At 42.9% G+C, this 24,860-nt stretch overlaps 1 protein-coding gene across 1 annotated transcript in view; it reads right to left on the bottom strand.

Annotated features, from left to right (window-relative positions):
* Nucleotides 1-24,860, bottom strand: part of LOC126235744 (G-protein coupled receptor Mth2-like) — a 144,742-nt gene that overhangs the window by 14,370 nt on the left and 105,512 nt on the right. The window contains exons 5-6 of the mRNA XM_049944533.1: nucleotides 14,571-14,761; nucleotides 5,478-5,613 (exon numbers count right to left, since the gene is read on the bottom strand). Coding sequence (XP_049800490.1) covers nucleotides 5,478-5,613; nucleotides 14,571-14,761 — 327 coding nt within the window. The remainder of the gene's footprint in view (nucleotides 1-5,477; nucleotides 5,614-14,570; nucleotides 14,762-24,860) is intronic.

Here is a 24,860-nt window from a genome sequence, read left to right as displayed (position 1 = left end):
TGACTGTCCCTTACATACTAATATTGAAGCACTGCTACGGTCGCAGGTTGGAATCCTGCCTCGGGCATGGATGTGTGTGATGTCCTTAGGTTAGTTAGGTTTAAGTAGTTCTAAGTTCTAGGGGACTGATGACCACAGATGTTAAGTCCCATAGTGCTCAGAGCCATTTGAACTAATATTGAAGCGGTCCTGACCACGATTTCGAAGATATGCAGCTGACCGCAACTGCGTAATGTAATTTACTATGCTTCCTCTTGTGAATCCTGCCTAAACCAACGAAATACTACAGATAACTCGTGACAAATAAAGCGGCCTTCATCGTGAAGGTATTAGTTTCCTGACATATTGTTGTTGTGATCTTCAGTCCTGAGACTGGTTTGATGCAGCTCTCCATGCTACTCTAACCTGTGGAAGCTTCTTCATCTCCCAGTACTTACTGCAACCTACATCCTTCTGAATCTGCTTAGTTTATTCATCTCTTGGTCTCCCTCTACGACTTTTACCCTCCACGCTGCCCTCAAATGCTAAATTTGTGATCCCTTGATGCCTCAGAACATGTCCTACCAACCGATCCCTTCTTCTAGTCAAGTTGTGCCACAAGCTCCTCTTCTCCCCAATTCTATTCAGTACCTCATTAGTTATGTGATCTGCCCATCTTATCTTTAGCATTCTTCTGTAGCATCACATTTCGAAAGCTTCTATTCTCTTTTTGTCTAAACTATTTATCGTCCATGTTTCCCTTCCATACATGGCTACACTCCATACAAATACTTTCAGAAACGACTTCCTGACACTTAAATCTATACTCGATGTTAACAAATTTCTCTTCTTCAGAAACGATTTCCTTGCCATTGCCAGTCTACATTTTATATCCTCTCTACTTCGACCATCATCAGTTATTTTGCTCCCCAAATAGCAAAACTCCTTTACTACTTTAAGTGTCCTAATCTAATTCCCGCAGGATCACCCGACTTAATTCGATTACATTCCATTATCCTCTTTTTGCTTTTGTTGATGTTCATCTTATACCCTCCTTTCAAGACACTGTCCATTCCGTTCAACTGCTCTTCCAAGTCCTTTGCTGTCTCTGACAGAATTACGATGTCATCGGCGAACCTCAAAGTTTTTATTTCTTCTCCATGGATTTTAATACCTACTCCAAACTTTTCTTTCGTTTCCTTTACTGCTTGCTCAATATACAGATTGAATAACATCGGGGAGAGGCTACAACCCTGTCTCACTCCCTTCCCAACCACTGCTTCCCTTTCATGCCCCTCGACTCTTATAACTGCCATCTGCTTTCTGTACAAATTGTAAATAGCCTTTCGCTCCCTGTATTTTACCCCTGCCACCTTCAGAATTTGAATAAGAGTATTCCAGTCAACATTGTCAAAAGTCTTCTCCAAGTCTACAAATGCTAGAAACGTAGGTTTGCCTTTCCTTAATCTTTCTTCTAAGGTAAGTCGTAGGGTCAGTATTGCCTCACGTGTTCGAATATTTCTACGGAATCGAAACTAATTTTCGCCGAGGTCGGCTTCTACAAGTTTTTCCATTCGTCTGTAAAGAATTCGCGTTAGTATTTTGCAGCTTTGACTTATTAAACTGATAGTTCGGTAATTTTCACATCTGTCAACATCTGCTTTCATAGGGATTGGAATTATTATATTCTTCTTGAAGTCTGAGGGTATTTCGCCTGTCTTATACATCTTGCTCACCAGATGGTAGAGGTTTGTCAGGACTGGCTCTCCCAAGGCTGTCAGTAGTTCTAATGGAATGTTGTCTACTTCCGGGGCCTTGTTTCCACTTAGGTCTTTCAGTGCTCTGTCAAACTCTTCACGCAGTATCGTGTCTCCCATTTCATCTTTATCTACATCCTCTTCCATTTCCATAATATTGTCCTCAAGTACATCGCCCTTGTATAGACCATCTATATACTCCTTCCACCTTTCTGCTTTACCTTCTTTGCTTAGAACTGGGTTTCCATCTGAGCTCTTGATATTCATACAAGTGGATCTCTTTTCTCCTAAGGTCTCTCTAATTTTCCTGTAGGCACTATCTATCTTACCCCTAGTGAGATAAACCTCTACATCCTTACATTTGTCCTCTAGCCATCCCTGCTTAGCCATTTTGCACTTCCTGTCTATTTCATTTTCGAGACATTTGTATTCCTTTTTGCCTGCTTCATTTACTGCATTTTTATATTTTCTCCTTTCATCAATTAAATTCAGTATTTATTCTGTTACCCAAGGATTTCTACTAGCCCTCGTCTTTTTACTTACTTGATCCTCTGCTGCCTTCACTACTTCATCCCTCAAAGCTACCCATTCTTCTTCTACTGTATTTCTTTCCCCCATTCCTGTCAATTGTTCCATTATGCTCTCCCTGAAACTCTGTACAACCTCTGGTTCTTTCAGTTTATCCAGGTCCCATCTCCTTAAATTCCCACCTTTTTGCAGTTTCTGCAGTTTTAATCTACAGTTCATAACCAATAGATTGTGCTCAGAGTCCACATCTTCCCCTGGAAATGTCTTACAATTAAAACCTGGTTCCTAAATCTCTGTCTTACCATTATATAATCTATCTGATAACTTCTAGTATCTCCAGGATTCTTCCATGTATACAACCTTCTTTTATGATTCTTGAACCAAGTGTTAGCTGTGAATAAGTTATGCTCTGTGCAAAATTATACCAGACGGCTTCCTCTTTCATTCCTTACCCCCAATCCATATTCACCTACTATGTTTCCTTCTCTCGCTTTTCCTACTCTCGAATTCCAGTCACCCATGATTATTAAATTTTCGTCTCCCTTCACTATCTGAATAATTTCTTTTATCTCATCATACATTTCATAAATTTCCTCATCATCTGCAGAGCTAGTTGGCATAGGCTTCGCGTCTATCTTGGCCACAATAATGCCTTCACTATGCTGTTTTTAGTAGCTTACCCGCATTCCTATTTTCCTATTCATTATTAATCATACTCCTGCATTACCCCTATTTGATTTTGTATTTATAACCCTGTATTCACCTGACCTAAAGTCTTGTTCCTCCTGCCACCGAACTTCACAAATTCCCACTATATCGAACTGTAACCCATCCATTTCCCTTTTTAAATTTTCTAACCTACCTTCCCGATTAAGGGATCTGACATTCCACGCTCCGATCCGTAGAACGCCAGTTTTCTTTCTCCTGATAACGGCGTCCTCTTGAGTAGTCCCCGCCCAGAGACATATTAATGTAGAAATTTTTCGATCTAATTTTGACCAATATTTCCTGTAGAACTCTTTGCCCTCACGTTTCCATTCAGTACGGCTCGGTTGTGTCTAGGGTTTTGCTTACCGGCAATATTACCTGTGCGTTGACGGTGACACACAGCACTACCTTAGCTAGGTTCACTGATTATGCGTTGGCCGATATGCACCACCTGTGTTGGTTCACTGATTGCTATGGAAGAGACAGGGCGGCTACGTTGAGCTGTTGCCGCACTTACGACAACCACGTCACAGTACTTTTGCATCTGCTGGACGGTTGTTGCATTACTGTGTGTCTGGTGTTATGTTCTGATGATTGTTAGAGGTTTTTCCTCTGTTGTGAAGATATTTTCATAGAAGCAAGGGTTATTGCGATAACAAACTGAAAAAATCGTAATTATATTATTACTCTGCAACGACTCGTCGGAGACCGTGGGCCGCTATACCAAAATACCTTTTGATAAACAGGCGGAAATCAATTTTGCCTAGTTCCTTGTCATAAATTTAAAAGGTAAACTTTTCATACAAATAACAGTTCTGGCAAAAAAACAATTTTATAAACATATACTAGACCTACTGAAAAATTAATTTATTACTGAGCTATTTCTCTTTATATGGAATTCTGACAAAGTCAGTTTGTCGTGGTGACTTATTTAGTTCACAAATTGCAACACAGTCTAAAATCTTCACTCTAATTAAGGCTTGTAAAGCATGGTCTTTTCCAAATGCACTTCTGACTAGAAAGCGATCCTGGTATCTGCAGCCCAAAGTTTTTGTTAATCACACCTTTTGCGTTACTGTGTTGCTATTTCCATAGATTCATCCCCTATGGATTTAACGTTTTTTAAATGTTACAAAATATTCACCTAAAATTTTCATCCTGTATTTCATCCCCTTGGGAGCTCAATTTCCAAAACAGTGAAAAACGTATTTTTTTTTATTTGTAACATAGATGCCAAATAAAAATTTTCAAATATTTAATTTTAAAAAGCATTCCTGATGAATAATTTTTAAAACTTTTCATCCCCTGTATAACTCCCTTAGGGGGTTGATTTCCAAAAACAGACGCATTTTTTTATTTATGACCGAGAAGTCAAATACAAATTTCCATAGATGTAGCTTTAAAAATGCCGTAATAAGTCTTTAATAGTCATTTATTTTCAAAAAACTTTCATGCACTATTTTATCCTCTTACATTTAGTAGGTGGGGGAGAGGGAAATATTCTGTCTCCCCTCTGTGCAGAATACATTATGCGCCTGTCTCCTTACTTGCAGATCACTGTTGTGATTGACATTTGAGCGAACAGGTCATGGGATCCGACTACAATTCTCCCGCCAGAGTGTCTAATTGAGTCTCAACTAGTAACAATATCCTTATGCTGATACCGAATGTATGGTTCATCCTGCAAGCCCACTAATAAAACGCTGTAGGAAGCAATGTTTATGCTCGCTCGGTTTGTAGCCCTCTCTGCACCTTTTTGTTTAGCCCCCTAATGTACAAGTATCAACTGTGCCATTCACTTCCTATGGAGCTTGCCTACACAACCTCTGTCACTATAGCATATCGCTGTGTGTACTTTTGACGTACAGCTCCATAGAAATCCCACTCTATACTGATGCTGTTTTTACGGTACTGAACTGGTGCACCATATTCCTTGTGCGAACATGCCAAGTGATATATTCTATTCAACTAAACGCTTCGCTCCTAAATTGATGAATTACTTTGTAATGAGGATCGATCTTAGGATATATTGTTTGTATTCCAAAATAGAGACTTTACGAACCCAGACCGCTAAATACGAGTAAAACCTGTTATTGACCCAGTGGTCGCGACTGTTGGCGACAAAGTCTAGAAGTCCTGTTCTTGCACTTTTGTGTTCAGCAAAGGTGGTATGCCAAACACACACTGCTATTATGACACTGGATACAACAGCTGTACATAACGTATGGTCATACAAGACAGTAGCGAATATTACAGATCTTATTCTGTGCGTATACACAACATTCACACAACTGACGCAGATGTCTGCATTTTCTGTAATGCTTCCGCGTTAGCTGCACATAGATGTCATACTACAACAGAAAAAACCTCAAAGCCATACGATTAACTCATAAAAGCAAGGTCCAAAAACGAGGTATAGGTACTAGAGAGTTCAAAACCATGTATCCAGTCTGGCTGCATTCATAACAAATATTTAAAATACGGATTCCTTTGAAAGATACTCACCTCTCTGTGGGCGACCTGTTTCTGAAGACTGGTGGGTACGTGCATATCCTGTATATGCTCAGAGCAAACATGCCGATGTTCATCATGAACAGGAAGCCGATTGGTCCGTAGAAATAGTTCAGCGCTGCGTCCTTACCTGGAACATAGCACAGAAATAGAATCGGAAACGTTACCTAAACGGGTTTTATATACGTCTCCCATTTCCTCTTAATAAAATGGAAAAGTAAGCCCACTTTCGTAATAGCGCAGGTCCAGCTCAAGTTGGCACTGTGTATTGATGAGGCTCTCATTGGTATTAAGGAGAAAAGCAATCTTGCGAGGAGCTTTTATGTGCAAGCTGTGTGTCTGAATTTGCTTTCACGTTGAAAATATTAACAGGCATTGTCTGAGCCGAAGTTGTATCCTCAGGCGTATGGTTGACGTATCATGTAGTCAGACTGATTTTGACCTACTTCTGCGAGGTGGAACCCTTTCTTAAGATTCTTATTGGACATTGAAACATATTACCAGAACTGGAGTCACTAAAGCTGAGCTGAGAACCACGAAGTATGAAACAACTGAATGGCCAGCTTGTCCCTTGTGTATCTTCTGATGTGGAGTGACCTACGTTTTCCTCCAGGGTGTCTGTACTTTACCGTTTTTCCTGTTATTATGCTCTTCTCTATTCTGATTATTTTAGAAACGAGAAGTTAGTTCTGCAAGAAGTGTGTCTAAGTCCTACTCAACCGATTGTTTTTTGTTTTGGCTACTGGTTAGGAAATGTCTTATTACAAATAATGGACGTGTTGATTTTACATGACAAGGTTACTAAACACATGAACACGCGGACATTGACGCTTCATGATGCTCCTTTCAGAAACAGTATTGCATGTAACTTAATTATGCATTTGAACTAATTGCTGCTTGACACTGAAATAGAAGGAAACGTAAGGAATTCTCAACAGCTGAGAAGATTATGTGAAGGATTGTCATGGAACGGGAAGGATAAAGAGAGAAACGGGAAAAATAATTGCCGAGAGGGATCATAAAGCAAGCATGCATTCTTGTTTGTTTCGGGTCTGATTTGGGAAGAGACTGCGTGCTCTTCATTCCTGCTATTCGTTGTGGTTATGATGGAAGAGTCGGCGAGTGTTATCACGATTGTTAAGCCAACTACAACGATACTGCTAGTTACAGCACTAAGTTTGTTCCTACTGCACTGCTTAACAAAGAGAAGTGAAGCACCCAGAACGGGAGGAGGAAACGAAATGAAACTTCAAGGGTTGAGAGGGCGTGTGATGTTATTTCAGTGAGTTCAAAATCGTATAAAATTTACGAAGAACTTGGCAGTATGAGCCCACTTATCAGTATGACGTTGCAACCCCTGTGGCCGGGATGCAGGCATTGCTCAGACTGGGAAAGATGTCGAAGTCGTCGTACGGTCTCCGGAAGCAGTCTGACCCACAAATGTTGTACCTGGTGTTTGACGTCGTGGATACTGACACTGGGGCGAGGTTGTCGGTAGAGCTGGTTCCAAACTTGTTCAGTTGGTGACAGTTCTGGGGATCTGTCATACAGACAGGTAATAGAGAGACGTGCCATGTGTGGAAGAACGTTGTTCTGTTGAAAAGTGAGACCATGATACTGTTGCATGAGGGTAACATGGGGACGCAAGATGTCCGTGATGCAACGTGAGCCGTCAGAATTCACTGAAGTCATGCCCGATGACTTCCCCACACAGTTGTGGCTCTCCAAATGAATGAAAGACTGGGATCTCATCCTAAGCTACAGCCATACAGGCTGGGGCAAATGAAAGTATACCGGATGAGTGGATACGATTTGTGGCAGCACTAACGGAGGAGCAAACGACCTACAGTTACTTCCAACATGATGGAGCAAGTGCCCATACTTGGAGCACATTCACACAACCTCCGCGCCTGACGGAGTTGTTAGCGGAAGTCAGTCTGGTCGCGGCCCAGCTGGCCACTGGGTCGCCGGATCTGTCAGTGTGCGATTACTTTGTGTGGGGATCCCTCAAGTCTAAGGAGCATCGCAACAACCTTCAGTCTTCAAGAACTGCAACAGACCATTTCGGATGACACTGCAGCAATTCCAGCATTCCAGCTTCGATCCGCAATCAGCAACTTTCTGACTGGCGCCGAAGGTGCCAAGAGATGAATGGTGGTCACTTTCAACATCTGCTATAGTCAGGTTAGTACTGTATTTCTTTTCCTCTGCTGTGTTTCTTTTTACCCCGGAACACTGTTCTCCGGGCCACTTATTTTCGCGCTCCCCCCCCCCCCCTTCATGGATGCAATACGACGCCATTAATCAACAATCCATGCTTTCCGATCACAGAATCACTCTAAACACAGCCGTTTGCCTTGTGTCAACGCCTCCCTACAACCCCCCCCCCCCTTAGGCTCAGACCACTGGTACAGGGTGACACTGATTGTAGGCCCAGATGTACAAGGGTTACGACGTGCTTGGCGCAAAATGAGACAAACCTCCATTCTGATGCGTGGTCTACCAGAACCTTGAAGACGAGTATGCCTTCCTTCAAGTTACCATGCGCTCCAGCGTCTCGCCAAAGTAACAGCTCTACGCATCATCATATTGCAGGATGCGACTAGCTGGCCAAATTGAGACCCACAAGAAGGCCTTTTTCAAACTGGTATGTGCTAATAAGGCTGTCTCATACGAGTATGCAGCATCTTTGTAGCCTTCAAAACTTAGCGCTGGTCGCGTCCTTTTTATACTCTACCAGGACTCTTAACTACTTTAAACACCGTTAATGCCATCTGGCGGACGTTTTACGTGTCACGGAGAATTGCAACTTTTAATGATTTACATACACGACGATGATATGTACTTGTACGAAGTTACATTGACATCCGACAGTGTCCTCTGTGTGCTTCACTTTTTTTTAATCTTATGGGACTTAACTTCTAAGGTCATCAGTCCCTCAGCTTACACGCTATTTAACCTAAATTAACCTAAGGACCAACACACACACACACACACACACACACACACCCGTGCCCGAGGGAGGACTCTAACCTCCGCCGGGACCAACAGTCACTTTTATTGTCAGGTAGTGGTTCAAATGGTTCTGAGCACTATGGGATTTAACATCTGAGGTCATCAGTCACCTAGAACTTAGAACTACTTAAACCTAACTAACCTAAGGACATCACACACATCCATGCCCGAGACGGGATTCGAACCTGCGACCGTAGCGGTCACGCGGTTCCAGACTGAAGCGCCTAGAACCGCTCGGCCACACCGGCCGGCTGTCAGATTGTCTTCTTGGTGAATCTTTGATTCTTAATTCGCTAGAAAGTATTTTAATATAAATACAATTATATACACTATTTCTGTTCATTAACTCTGACTCGAAGGCTTGATCTATGGAATAAAGATTTCTTTTGAAGCAGGATGTAGATTGAGTTCAAGTAATTTTTGAAAGAGACTTGTGATTACAGCAGCAGGAAGTTCCATCCGATAAAGAAGTTCCTTAACTGGTTACAGTTCAGATAGCTGGACGGCCATCTTGAACGATGGCGACTACGCATGAGAAGTTCTTTGCGTGATTTGCTGGAAGCTCTTCGTTCAGCCTATCAAGCCGCGGGAGTTAGCAGCCCTTTCTGGAGCCGAGTTATCTCTACAAGGCTGAATACACAGCTGAAGTAGTGTTCAAACACCGATAACATGCAGGTAGACCATCCATAGCGGTGTTATCACCGATGACAAAGTACAGAGGGGATAACCGGTCGTAGGAAATCCGACCTGGCTGTTTTCTAGATATTACACTGCCCGACAACAAAATGAAGAGTGCGGAAGACATGGTTGCCTGCCGAAGTAAATCCGTACACGTACACAGCATTGGCGGGTATGGAAATGATTGTAGTTGCAATTCATTGCGACATGTAAAACGGCCACCAGTGTGTTTTAGGTGTGTTACCTGGCCTTGTAGAGTAGACAAGGGGCCGTGAACAGCATCAGATGTCGAGTGATCACCGAGAGACACAGACGCCGCGTACTGGTGTGAGACACCGGTATTAATACTGACAGTTTGAAGGTTACTTGATCATGGGTCTCCATTTGGCTGGCCGGTCGAATCGTGTTGTATTCAGATATGTGGAGCATTCGAATGTGGCAAAATGGTCCAAGGTTTGACTGTATGGGAACGTGAAAGCAGGCCCAGTCGTCGTCGTCGTCGTCGTCGTCGTCGTCGTCGTCGTCGTCGTCGTCGTCAAGGGTTCCAGTCGACCACGTCTCAAGGGAGGATCGCCGTATTGTGCAGGAAGCACATTGGAACCCCTTCCCATCTGCGCTTGTCATCCGAGAACAAGTAATACACTCCCGCCAGCGTTCTGTCATTCCTTACAATGACTCTGAGGCTAATAGCAGCCTGACTAGTGTGTCAGTTGGTAGTTGGTTGCAGATGCAACATAGCTGTTGAAAACCAGTTCATAGATGTTGACCACTGATGGGATCATGCATATGATTGGTGTTCACTCCCTCAACGTCAGTTAAGGCCTGAAGATAGTGTACTGAATCACCGAAACTGGTAGCTATATACACTGAAGCGCCAAAGAAACTGGTATAGGCATGCGTATTGAAATACAGAGATATCAAAACAGGCAGAATACTGCACTGCGGTCGGTAACAGCTATATAAGACAAGAGTCTGGAGCAGTCGTTAGATCGGTTACTGCTGCTACAATGGCAGGTTACCAAGATTTATGTGAGTTTGAACATGGTGTTATAGTCGGCGCACAATCTATACGACACAGCATCGCCGAGGTAGTGATGAATTGGGGATTTTCCCGAACGATAATTTCATGAGTGTACCGTGAATATCAGCAAACCGGTAACACATCAAATCTCCGACATTGCTGCGACCAGAATAAGATCCTGCAAGAACGGGACCAACGACGACTGTAGAGAATTGTCCACTGTGACTGAAGTGCAACCCTTCCGCAAATTGCTGCAGATTTCAATGCTGGGTCATCAACAAGTGTCAGTGTGCGAACCATTCAACGGAACATCACCGATAAGGGCTTTCGGAGCCGAAGGCCCACTCATGTACTCTTGATTGCACGACACAAAGCCCACTCCTCATCTGGGCGCGTCAACACCAACATTGGACTGTTTAATGACTGGAAACATGTTGCCTGGAAGACCAGTCTAGTTTCAAATTGTATCACGTGAATGGGCGTGTACAGGTATGGAGACAACCTCATGAATCCATGGCCCCTGCATGTCAGCAAGGCACTCGTCAACCTGGTGAAGCTCTGTAATGGTGTGGGGAGTGTGCAGTTTGAGTGATATGGGACCCCTCATACGTTTAGATGGGACTCGGACAGGTGACACGTACGTGAACATCCTGTCTACCTGCAGCCGTTCATGTCCCCTGTGCATTTCGACGGACTTGGGCAATTCCAGAAGAACAATGCGACATCCTATACGCCCAGAATTGCTACAGAGCGGCTCCAGCAACACTCTTCTGAGTTTAAACACTTCCACTGGCCACCAAACTTCCCAGAAATGAACATTATTGAGCATATCTGGGATGCCTTGCAATGTGGTGTTCAGAAGAGATATCCACCCCTCGTATTCTTACTGATTTATGGACAGCCCTGCAGGATTCTTGATGTCATTTCCCTCCAGCGCTACTTCAGACTTTAGTAGAGTCCATGCCACGTCGTGTTGCGGCACTTCTGCATGCTCGCGGGGGCCCTACATGATATTAGGCAGGTGTACCAGATTTTTTGGTTCTAGTGTAATAAATAACACGGAGTGGGTGGCTGAAGATTGTTCCGTTTTCTTACACAAGTGAACAGCCGAAGTCCCTCAAACTTCATTCAGAAGGATAAACGTACAAAAATTAGCGTTCCACATATGGGTTACCAGTAACGCCAGAACAGAAACGGCTACATTTGAAGTAGTTCCGTTATCGTGGAGCATGGACTGTTTATGAATGGCGTCATATTGTGTTCAGCGATGAATCGTGGTTCTGCATTGTCGCTTATGACCATCTTCGGAGAATATGGCGGCGACCTGGTAAGAGGTCTCATACTTGATAATGTTTTGGACAAGCACAGCTATGTTACTGCTGGTGTCAAAGCGTGGGGAACCGTCAGGTATGACTTCAGATCAAGGCTGGTAGGGAACGGGGAAACTTCGATGGCACAATGATGCATCACGGACATCATGCGTCCTCATCTGTTACCTCTCATCGGACAGTAAGGTTTTGCCACTTTTCAACAGAACAATGCTGGTCCACACGTGGCATGTATCTGTATCATGTTGTTTTCCTGTGGGCAGAAAGATCGCCAGATCTGCCTCCGATAGAACGTGGATGGGACCAGCTTGGATGTAAACCCTGTCGTAGTGCCAGTGTGCAGTATATCGAGGAGCAATTACAACAGTTGTGGACTAGCCTGCCTCATGAGGGGAGGCGACGGCTTTGAAACCCCTTCCAACTGGGCAAGTGGGCTTATACCGCCTAGTCGCTTGTAAATGAGACTCGAGTTTGCTATTACTGGAATATCACATAGCCTCTCGACCCAGGATGTTTTCTTTAGTTTCTTCCTCTGTATGCTTTAGATATCTGAAAGGCAGTGTATTTGGCCATGTTAGTTTAAATGTGATTGGACGATCTTTTGCTGTTTACGTCGCCTGTAAAGGATTTTGTCGTCGTCATGTTACAAGGCTGGTTTGATGCCTCTCTCCTCGTTAGTGTATCATTTGCAAGTCTTCATGGAACGATGCCTATTTACCTCGCATTCAGCACGATATAACACACACACACACACACACACACACACACACACACACACACACACACACACACACACACACACCTCTAATTCTTCTGGGAAGCATAATACTAGTGTAACGAGACGTTTGCTACTGAATTCCTCTTACAGGTGACGTAGTAAGCAGTCTATTAGGTTATTTTGAATGAAATGATCCGTACTGGGTGTAAAATATTTTTATTCAAAGTCACTACTGGTTTCGCTTTAGTTGAAGACAACCGTAAGTTATCTGTACAAAAATCAATGAAGAAAGAATATTTTACAAAGAATTCTTAGCAATGGACTGAAGAATAAAGGTATATTGAAAAATAGTATCGTATAGCTATACCTGAGAAATATTCACATAGATTCTACTTAATAACTCGTAGCGAAGAGGGAACTAACTGGCAGCCACTCCCTACCATTCACGCCAAGTTATAGCCATAGCGCATTAAAAGCGGTAGTCCAGAATTAAAATGAAGGTTATCGAGTAGAGCATAAAGAAATAAAACTTGGATACAGACCATGTAGACAAAAAAAGTTATTGGCTAGTAACACGCCTAAGCAATTTCAGTTTTAACTATGGACGATCACTTATTGTGCTATGTTTTTGTAACTTTACGTGAATGATGGGGAGTGGCTGTAAGGCAGTACCTTTCTGCTATGAATTGTTAAACAGAACCTCTGACTACTTTTCAAGCATGCTATACGTTACTATTTCGAAATATCTCTTTATTCTTCAGGCCACTGATAAAGAAAAAATTTACGAAAAATTCTTAATTTTTGTACTGATCACCTGAGGATGTGTCTTCAACTGATGCGAAACCGGTCGTGACTTTGAATTAAAAGTCTTATCGGCACTGCCTGTCATTTAATTAAAAATGTGAAAATTTGGCTGTGCTTGCCCACAGTTTAAAATAACGTATCGCACGCCGGCAACGAAAGTGACAAGAGTAGGAAATGGAATTTTTACTTTTTGTCACTGAAAAATACGTTTCAAGTGCCCCAGTGTGAACAAAAAACGTCACATCTCTATCTCAAAAATTGTCCACTTCAGCGCAGTTGTGTCGGCTTTGTTGCATGGTACATCACGCTTCGCCGCGGTAAAACAGCATCGCTTATTTTTGGCAGGTGTGCATGGGACACTAAACAAGAGCGACATATTCTAAGTTGTGAAACCTTTCATGTGTGAGATAAGTTGTATGTAATTTTTAATATAATTGATTATGACAACGTCAGTGTTTATACAGTGTATCTTACATTACAGCATCCTTCAGACATGTATGCCTAGTTGTCTGAAGGATCAGGCACCGGTTTGACTGTTACAGCTGCTGTAAATAATACGAAATTTCTTAAGGTGCAACATACAAGAAAATAAATGGAAATTTCTGTTATTAATGAAGTTCATATTGAGTCCCTTTATCGATGAAAAACGTATTCCTACGTTATACAAGCCCATTTGTGATTCTGTTTTCGTAAACTGTGTTCCTTAAATTTTACCTAATTGGTATTCCTTATTAAATTGTATAAATTTTTATATGTTACAATTTGGCCTTTCGTATTTTCTAATATAACAATTTCGTATTGGCAGATTAAAACTGTGTGCCGGACCGAGACTCGAACTCAGGACCTTTGCCTTTCGCGGGCAAGTGCTCTACTAGCTGAGCTACCCAAGCACGACTCACGCTCCGTCCTCACAGCTTTACTTCCGCCAGTAAAGCTGTGAGGACGGGGCGTGAGTCGTGCTTGGGTAGCTCAGTTGGTAGAGCACTTGCCCGCGAAAGGCAACGGTCCCCAGTTCGAGTCTCGGTCCGGCACCCAGTTTTAATCTGCCAGGAAGTTTCATATCAGCACACACTCCGCTGCAGAGTGAAAATCTCATTCTGGAAATTTCGTATTGGTTTTCTTTGTTTGTAACTGAAGTACTTAGTTTTACGTGGAGGGGATTCGAATGTCGTATTATATTACAGTAAGTAAAAAAAAAGTTATTTAGTGTGAAAAAGTGGCAGAATTATTACACTAAAGGTTGTAACAAACAAAAAAGTTTAGAAAAATCAAGAACAGTAACAACTCAAAGAATTAATAATTACCTGGTAACACTCGACGTTCGACGAGAGAAGAACTACATGTCCATTTTACTGTTGTATAGGTTACAAGGGAAACTGCTTACTTGAAATTCAAAGGACGCCTATACTTCTTCAATGTAAGTTTTATGGAATTCTTTAAGTCGATTTTTCTCATGTATGGCATTTTTGAGTTGTCATTGTTATTGCCTGGGTGAGATAGGTTAGCGTATGTGGTGTACTCACTGCTGAACCAGCAGCTGCTGGTGCCGAGGTTGGGCTTCAGGAAGGATGGCGGCACGCTGGGCCGGATGTCTGCGAGCAGCGTGATGACGAGGCACAGCAGCGGGAAGAACCACGCGAACACTGAGTAGCCGACGAAGACGCGCCGCTGGTCCGCGTCCTCTCGTGGATATTGCCGGCTGTTCTTCACGCTCCTGCACAACAAGGCAAGGCTGGAGGGAGGTTCACACAATCGCTCCAATTCGCAATTAACTTCTCTGGGTACTCGCAACATGACACTGCTTCTTCTATAGTCTTCTTACAGAGTTTCGATCCCAGTGATTGCATTCTTTCAGCGCTACAGCCGGAGACAAAGCCATTGTGCGGAGTGAGTAAGACGTCGTGGTCTCCTGACCTTCATTGCTTACATATTCCGCCCTCACAATCATATTCCGCACATCAAGACAGTTCATTCTAACCCGAACTCGATAAGAAAGTCAATGTTGTATGAATTCATGTAAACGATATGCAAATAAAAAGTGCGCATCGGGGTTGAAATACTCGAGGCTGGCTTACACACATACATTAAAGACACGACGATCACAGGAGCTTTTAGTTCGAGAGAGGCAGACCACACACTGGGAGGTCGGTCCCTTCAGACGACGAGTCAACCTCGGCCGCCTGTGGAGCAGACAGCGTGTGAAAGGGGGAATGACCCCATGTTCGGCTTAAAAGCAAATTCCGCTACATTGTGTGGGAGCATCCAACCTGCGCATTCTTTACACATAGCACACAGTTTCAGAGATTTTCACAGGGAGACAGCAAACTCCCAACGCCGATACTACAGATTTCCAGATTGGTCACCTTAAACGAAACTTCATTCTCCCGTTTTAGAAGAGCAATGCTGATTAGCAGACGATATTTCTGACGCCTTGAGCTGAAGGAGTAATGGAAGAGACTTAAAGATATACCCCTTCACGTCTGGCGTGGAGAGGCGCCTTTCCGTTGTCGCTCTTGGAGCGAGGAACAAGTCTCTCCTCAGTACTTCACTGGGATTGCCTTCTTTCAGCGCTACAGCCATAGACAAAGCCATTGTGCGGAGTGAGTACTCAGGAAGTTACGTTCAAGAGCTACTGCAGTTCTCCAAACTAATCCTTCAGCTTTAGGGTACAAAATGCTGGTACTCACATAATGAAATCATTTAGTTCTCTGAAGTTCATGCAACACTTCACTTCTTACAGGGAAAAATTCCCATCGCAGCCCCCTCAGATTTAGTATTAAAATGGCCAATCATATAGCCCGTCAATAAAGCAACACAGACCAAGCATGGAAACAGGAAAGAGGTGTACTGAACTGTGAAAAACGAAGCAAAATTGAAACAGTGAATGGTCGAAGCTCAAGATGTTCAACACTGAGTATAGTTTAACTACCAAGGCGTCATGGTTGTGTTATAACAATGTTGGAGTGCAAAGCGAGAGATTCATGTTCAAAACTTCCTCGTACCCATACATATTAATTATTTTTACAAAAAATTATGAACTTTCCATCCAGTCACTGACGCGTCTGTTGTTCTGCAGTCTTGGCAGTTGTCATATTATAAATTTCTTACAGAATATGGGTCATGCGGTAAGAAAATATTACCATCGCAAGCAAATGTGATAAATAGTGAGAGCAGGTAACATGCTGCACAGGCCTCTCACAGAAATGAAAACAACAAATAAACGGGTCTGAACTATGTTACAACAAAGGAATTTAGGAGAGAATTTCCAAAACAAGACGCAAGAGTCATGTGCTACCAGTGTAGAACAAGTACGAGGTTCGTACTTCTGGAGGTCCCTTTCCTACACCTCGGTGTTGCAAACGGACGTTACACCATGACGTAGACACAATCTTGAATATAGCGAACAGACACGTCAATGACCGGATGGACACGGATCTCCCGACACCGTCTCGACATAACCATGTCGCCGTGGCTATTAAACTTCTGTCGACGTTGCATTTCGCTTATTTTTTCACAGTTCAGTTCACCACATGTCCGTTTTCATGATTGATGTGAGTTCAGTTTTTGACCGACTATCCACTGGCCCATCTTACCAATAAATCTGAGGGGGTTGCAATGGGGAGTTTCCATTGTTAGAAGAGCACACTGGTCAGTCTGGAGTCTAGTACCTTCCGCCGCGGAAGTCGAACACGCGCCAGAACAAATGGACGTGGTCAGCCCATAGAGGGCTCCGCGTCCGCGGCGGCTATTCCGCGCAGCGGCTCTCGCGCAGCGAGGGCGCCACCGCTACGCCACGTGCAGACAGCCGCCAATAGCCGCTCCCTCCGGTTTCGTATATAGGGACCCGCTCTGCCCTAGTCCAGCCAGTCTGGTACTCGCTCTGGATTGAGTTTCTATCTCGGCGGTACTGCGTTCTTGTCGTTGCTCGTTGTTGACTTTTGCCTGGCTCTGGTTCCGAGTGGATTTACTGTTGGTGTTTGTGTTGTGGTTTCTACAAACCTTCGTTGTTTCTCTCTTCATTGTTGAGTCGGTCGTGGTCGGTTGTCGTTCGTCTGTCGTCCTACTCGTCCTTGTGTTAACCCGGTGGTGCGTGCTCCACCGCCGGCGGCTTCCCCGTCTGGCGGCTCCGATCCGCAACCCAAGGCTTCCCGCAGTTTGTTGTGGTTACCACACGGAGCCCTATAGATGTTGCAGAACTGGTACGAGGCGCTCACGTGGCCCACCAGCGCTGCTATAATTTACAGCGCGTGTGCTGGTGCCAGTTGATTGTATGAAATCGGTACAGTAAGGCGATCGACGTGGAAACTTCACAGGATGGCAGGAAAGAGCTACCGCATTTGGACGTATCTACAAAGAATGGTGTGCCGTCCGCAGTGTAAGAACAGTAGGAAAGAAGTGTTGCACGCGCCACTACATCCGTTCTCTGCGAACCGCTGAATTGCATTGCAGAGTGTACCTCGCACAGTACCAGTTATTAGGGTCTTTTGCCCTTCCACTCGCATATGGAGTGATTGAATACCCCTGTGTGTTGTAATTAATCTTACGCTCACGATCCCTATAGGAGCGATATGTAGGGGGTTTTAGTATATTCCTGGAGTCATCATTTAAAGCCGGTTCTTTGAACATTGTAAGGAGGATATTTTCTGTCTATCTTCAGGAGTCTGACAGTTCAGTTTCATCATCATCATCATCATCAGTGACACTATCCCACGGGTCAAACAAACCTGTGACCCCACGATTTTAAACATGGATGACAGCAGCAACCTCAAATTTTCAATATATAAAGTTTGCATAAGTTTAATATGAAAACAACCCGGTTCCTATACCATTAAGGGTATCTTATTCAGAAGGAAGTCACTTATAGTAAAAAATTGTAAGTTTGTGGTAAGATCTAATGGGACCAAACTACTTAGAGGTCATCGATCCCTAAGCCTGCACACTACGTAATCTATCTTAAACTAACTTACGCTATGGACAACACAAACACCCATGCCCGAGGGAGGACTAACCTTCGACGGGGGGACGGGCGGGCACTGACTGTGACAAGACGCCATAGACCGCGCGGCTACCCCGCGCATTTTAAACATTTTGTAAAAAAAAGGTCTAAAATGTTAACTACTAGGTCACATTGAAAAGGAGAACATGAAATAAAAATGGTTCAAATGGCTCTGAGCACTATGGGACTCAACTGCTGAGGTTATGAGTCCCCTAGAACTTAGAACTAGTTAAACCTAACTAACCTAAGGACATCACAAACATCCATGCCCGAGGCAGGATTCGAACCTGCGACCGTAGCGGTCTTGCGGTTCCAGACTGCAGCGCCTTTAACCGCACGGCCACTTCGGCCGGCCATGAAATAAAACTGCTAATTACATAAATTACATGACTTTAAATTTGTAAATACACGCGATGAGCTAAGGAGCTTTAGTGAAACAGTAGAAAATATGAAATAAAATCCGCCATGGGAACAGTAAACAAGTAAACAGGTACAGCTTGTTTAAAGAGCAGACATTAGACTGACATCTGACAATCAGTTACGGTGTCAGGCGAACAAGCTGCAGAGAGCGCCACATACTTAACTATGAAATACGTAACTGTTACAGTAATAGATCGGTATACTACATATTTAGATGTTTTAAACAAAATAATTTCGTGTGGTATAGAAAGAGGATTTATGAAAGATACGAAAAGAACGAGATAATTTTTATAAAAATGACTACGACCGAAAGTAGCAAAATGAGTAAAATGATTAATTACACTTTTACATCTGTCCATCAGTCTCCATCTCAGATAACATGTTACGTCCTCCCTACCAAGAAATCCTCAATCCAGTCACAAATTTCGTCTGATACTCCATACGATAGTACTTTTCATAATAAGCTTTGGTATGGTAATGACTATGGGTTTCAAACACAAAATACTGTCAGTGCAGGTCCATCTTACGAAGCTTCCAAGCGAACACTGCGAAGGAAACTGCTGGGATTCGACATGTAGAGTCGGGTAGCTAATGAAAGGACTTTGCTCATAGCGGCACAAACCTGCATACGTTCAACAGTCCAAACACACAAAATGGGCAGTAGCGATTTAAGGCGACTAGTGCGCTCCGACAAGTAGCAAATATGCTTATTTTTCAAATGATGCCAGAGATCTAGTGCACCGGATGGCGAATGAGGCGTTGAACTAGCAGTTTGTCGACGGTGTACTTCAGTAGTTCGGGTCTGAGGTGGTTTCTGATGTTTTGCTAGTTGTTTTGGTATCACCCCCTAGGCCCACGCATTCAACGTGAACCAGGACGTTTATTTCAGCCTCTCGGTGATCAACTGTTCAGTTTCTCCTACATATTCATTATGTGTGTGTTATGGGCCTCCCGTCTCGCGTGAAAACAGCAGTTTTCACACAGCAGCACGCACACTTCCCTGCTCTGACCACCACTCATTCACTTTTTTGCACCTGGACTGACCCGCTGAATCGACCATATACACACCACTGTCATTTAGCGGGCCAGTCCAGGTGGAATAGGTTGCAAGAATAGTCGTCAAAACAGGAAAGTAAGCGGGCGGCTTTGTGGACGTTCATGCACATCACGAAGGTGTAGGAAAAGGTCACCACTTGAGGAGGTGGAGCAGATGATAAAAAATGTGTGGGGACCTAAGGTAAAGAAGTGACGCTTTCATCGATTCGAAGATTGATATCAACAGCACACTGCTGGGGGGGGGGGTAATGTGGTGGGGGGGAGGGGGACATGTAGGATGTGGTGCGCCGTTGCCGTCTTTCGGCCTTTGGACCTACGCACTAATCAGTTATAAGGGCACCCCTCAGTTTAACTTGACTCCTAATTACGGAGCAACTCGGCATTTGTTGCGTCAACCAACATTGCCAGAGGTGAAAGAACTCTCAAGTGACTGAGGAAAACAGACGTGACGAGAAGTCGCGTCAGAGGTATGCGTCCATTTTTACGTAATTTGAAGGCTGTATGCGAGCTATTTCGCATTGTCTTATGGATAAAATACATTACTCCATACCTATGTTGGCGTGATCTTAGGCATGAGAAATTTGACGATGTACCATCGAAACACAAAGAAAATCACCACACAACTCTGACTTCCATTGTTGTTGTTGTGGTCTTCAGTCCTGAGACTGGTTTGATGCAGCTCTCCATGCTACTCTATCCTGTGCAAGCCTCTTCATCTCCCAGTACCTACTGCAGCCTACATTCTTCTGAATCTGTTTAGTGTATTCATCTCTCTGTCTCCCTCTACGATTTTTACCCTATATACTGCCCTCCAGTACTAAATTGGTGATCCCTTGATGCCTCAGAACATGTCCTACCAACCGATACCTTCTTCTAGTCAAGTTGTGCCACAAACTCCTCCCCAATTTTATTGAATACCTCATTAGTTATGTGATCTACCCATCTAATCTTCAGCATTCTTCTGTAGCACCACATTTCGAAAGCTTCTATTCTCTTTTTGTCTAAACTATTTATCGTCCACGTTTCACTTCCATACATAGCTACACTCCATACAAATACTCTCAGGAACGACTTCCTGACACTTAAATCAATACTCTATGTTAACAAATTTCTCTTCTTCAGAAACGCTTTCCTTGCCATTGCCAGTCAACATTTTATACCCTCTCTACTTCGACCATCATCAGTTATTTTGCTCCCCAAATAGCAAATTTTATTTACTACTTTAAGCCTCTCATTTCCTAATCTAATGCCCGCAGCATCACCCGATTTAATTCGACTACATTCCATTATCCTCGTTTTGCTTTTGTTGATGTTCATCTTATATCCTCCTTTCAAGACACTGTCCATTCCGTTCAACTGCTCTTCCAAGTCCTTTGCTGTCTCTGACAGAATTACGATGTCATCGGCGAACCTCAAAGTTTTTATTTCTTCTCCATGGATTTTAATACCTACTCCAAACTTTTCTTTCGTTCCTTTACTGCTTGCTCAATATACAGATTGAATAACATCGGGGAGAGACTACAACCCTGTCTCACTCCCTTCCCAACCACTGCTTCCATTTCATGCCCCTCGACTCTTGTAACTGCCATCTGCTTTCTGTACAAATTGTAAATAGCCTTTCGCTCCCTGTATTTTACCCCTGCCACCTTCAGAATTTGAAAATGAGTATTCCAGTCAACATTGTCAAAAGCTTTCTCCAAGTCTAAAAATGCTAGAAACGTAGGTTTGCCGTGTCTTAATCTTTCTTCTAAGGTAAGTCGTAGGGTCAGTATTGCCTCACGTGTTCCAACATTTCTACGGAATCCAAACTGATCTTCTCCGAGGTCGGCTTCTACCAGTTATTCCATTCGTCTGTAAAGAATTCGCGTTAGTATTTTGCTGCAGTGACTTATTAAACTGCTAGTTCGGTAATTTTGACATCTGTCAACACCTGCTTTCTTTGGGATTGGAATTATTATATTCTTCTTGAAGTCTGAGGGAATTTCGCCTGTCTCTTACATCTTGCTCACCAAATGGTAGAGTTTTGTCAGGACTGGCTCTCCCAAGGCTGTCAGTAGTTCTAATGGAAAGTTGTCTACTCCCGGTGCCCTGTTTCGATTTAGGTCTTTCAGCGCTCTGTCAAACTCTTCAGGCAGTATCATATCTCCCACTTCTTTATCTACGTCCTCTTCCATTTCCATAATATAACCCTCAAGTATATCGCCCTTGTATAGACCCTCTATATACTCCTTCCACCTTTCTGCTTTCCCTTCTTTGCTTAGAACTGGGTTTCCATCTGAGCTCTTGGTATTCATGAGAGTGGTTCTCTTTTCTCCAAAAGTCTCTTTAATTTTCCTGTAGGCAGTATTTATCTGCTTAGCCATTCTGCACTTCCTGTCGATCTGTTTTTTGAGACGTTTGTATTCCCTTTTGCCTGCTTCACTTGCTGTATTTTTGTATTTTCTCCTTTAATCAATTAAATTCAGTATCTCTCCTGTTCCCCAAGGATTTCTAGTAGCCCTCGTCTTTTTACCTACTTGATCCTCTGCTGCCTTCACTATTTCATTCCTCAAAGCTACCCATTATTCTTCTATTGTATCTTTCCCCCCTGACTTCGATGATTTTTTTATATCGCCCTTTATAGCACTGATACAACATTTAGATGACTGATGAAACCACTAGAGCTGTCAACAACATACAGAGCTCATGATACCGATCATAAACAATAATACAGCAAGGTAACTGGGGCCGGCCGGAGTGGCCGAGCGGTTAAAGGCGGTACAGTCTGGAACCGCACGACCGCTACGGTCGCAGGTTCGAATCCTGCCTCGGGCATGGATGTGTGTGATGTCCTTAGGTTAGTTAGGTTTAAGTAGTTCTAAGTTCTAGGGGACTTATGACCACAGCAGTTGAGTCCCATAGCGCTCAGAGCCATTTTTTTGAAGGTAACTGGGAACAAAAACTATTTTAGATTAATGAAGAAAAAGATAAGGAATAGCACACCTATAAATAGATTAGGTCCGAAACAAAATTGCTACTTAATCTTCTGATTGAAATACGGCTTCTATAAGATAGAGAAATTGAACAATAAGTGGATGCAGTGCTGTCACCTGACAGGCAGATCGCCTGATGGTACGACAACCCTCACTGGCAATGTCCTGTTCTAGTAATTGTCACCTCAGAAAAATTAGCATACGTAACTGATCTCCTTTATAGTTCTTGAGAACATTTCAGGTGAAGAACTGCGGTATGACTAAAATTATTTTAAAAATTAATTAAGAAACGGTTTCGACCGTGAAAAACCTTTATTAACAACATTTAACGGTTTCGGTCAGGTGCTGTTACTCTAAGAACGTAAACTGCAGCTGAGTATGCGGAGTAATAACACCCGCTCCGTTCACCGCCACCGCTTACCATCGTGGTGCAAATAGTCTGATGATGGTCACATTCAGACCGAAGCCGATAACCACTGTAAATGTTTTATTGTGATAGACTTCTCAAACCTTTATATTTTTTGTTGCAGGTCCACGTCTGTGTGAAACCCGGTGCTACAGTGCCCTGGCACGCCGCTAGACTAACCAAAAGAAAATGGCGCAGCCCACGGATAAAGTGAAGTATCGTGTTGTTCGTTTCGACAGCAACGAAAACAAAAATCCTGGGCACGCGTTCAGTATTTTTTGAAGTTATTAAGCATGCTGGTTACGTCCTACACATTGCTTATTCCATAAATAAATGTAGCGCACTATACTGTACCTTAACCTTAAGCCTTTTACAGCTGTCTGTCACAGGCTGCGCTAGTGGAAACAGCTTCCGGAAAGCAGAAAAAAGCGCTGACTGCTCACCTTTTTGTAGCTTGTTGTTTGCTACCTCTGTTGCTTTGTCACGCGTGTTAGTCTCTCAGAATTACAAAATAACCGCGTGCAAACAGCCTTGTGAAGTCAGCGACTAGACTCCCAACGATGTAAGATTAGATGCCAATCAAACTGCTCAGTTTTCCCGCTAGACAGCACTACAGCTGCTATTCTCCAAGATGCTGCATCGAATTGTATGTAGACATACTTTCTTAATTATGTTACGACTGACGTCGTAGAACAATTCTCCATTCGTCTGCAACGAATATTTCTTCTGAGAGAATTAGATAAAACCAAAATTATACCTATATTTCAATCGTAAATCAGAAATGGTTTAGCGAGTGTGGGTAATTTAGTCAGCTCATTAACAGATGAAGCCTACAGTTAAAAAACAAATTTAAAGGTAGAAGCCTAAAAAAAGTATTATAGTAATTACAGAAAGCTTGCTAAAGTTATTCTAAGAAAACGTGATGGAAAGCAAAAGCCATTTGTGCACGTAGCAAATAATTGTATGTCTCATTTGCCTATTTTAATAACGCGCCCCGATTTATGTTGAAGCATAGAGCATATATTTTAAGAAGTTAATCTCCGTTATCTGAGAGTTTTGTCAACAGCATTTGTCATGTATTTTTAGTTTATTTGTTTCGGCTACGCAATCACTCAGCCTGCACAACCTTTTTTTCGTATTTGATAATCAACTCATTTACAGTCAAGTGGCTACGTGGTACTGTTTGAGCAAGTAAAGGCACATTTTAACGGCACATTCGAGCTCGCTGACTGACCAGTACAAGACCCTCTTGGCAATAATTATTATGAATTCACTAATGTCACGGTGCCATATGTACTTCTTAAAAGCGGGTTATCCTCTGTACTGTTGGTCAACTTTAATTACACAAAATTTCTCGTAGTGCACTCATCGTTATCAGTCGCGCCCTACCCGACACCTACAACTCTAGTGAATATTTTAAAAGCGTTAAAATCCTTTGTGATAGATGAAATGAAAATATTTCAAAAAATCAAGTTGATATATTCCAGTATACTCAGAGCATTACAACCCTTTTGTAAATATCTGGACTCTTGGAAAACAAACAGAAGAGAACTGAAGCATTTCAGATGATGTGCTACAGAAGCACGTTGAAAATTAGATGGAATGATAATCGGAGAGGAGAATGGGACAGAATGATAGGACATTAGTTAAGACATATGGGAATGACTTCGGTGGTACTCGAGGGAGGTTTACAGGATAAAATCTGTAGAGGAATGCAGATTGTAATACATTCACAGCAAACAACTCAGGATGTACGTTGCAAGTGCACTTTGAGGTGAAAATGTTGGCAAAAAGAGAGGAATTCGTAGCGGGCCGCATCAAACCAGTGATAAGCCTGATAAATCAGAACAAATCTCTGATATAAAAAACGTAGGTTATATTAAAATTATATTATGTCATAATTACTGAGCATGCCAAATGTATTAGATTTTTTTCTCTTAGCTAAATCCTGACTGATGTGCAT

The sequence above is a fragment of the Schistocerca nitens genome, chromosome 1 (assembly GCF_023898315.1).
Source record: "Schistocerca nitens isolate TAMUIC-IGC-003100 chromosome 1, iqSchNite1.1, whole genome shotgun sequence".
Taxonomy (NCBI): Eukaryota; Metazoa; Arthropoda; class Insecta; order Orthoptera; family Acrididae; genus Schistocerca; species Schistocerca nitens.
The sequence above is the reverse complement of the archived record's forward strand: the minus strand, read 5'-3'. Positions and strand labels throughout refer to the sequence as shown.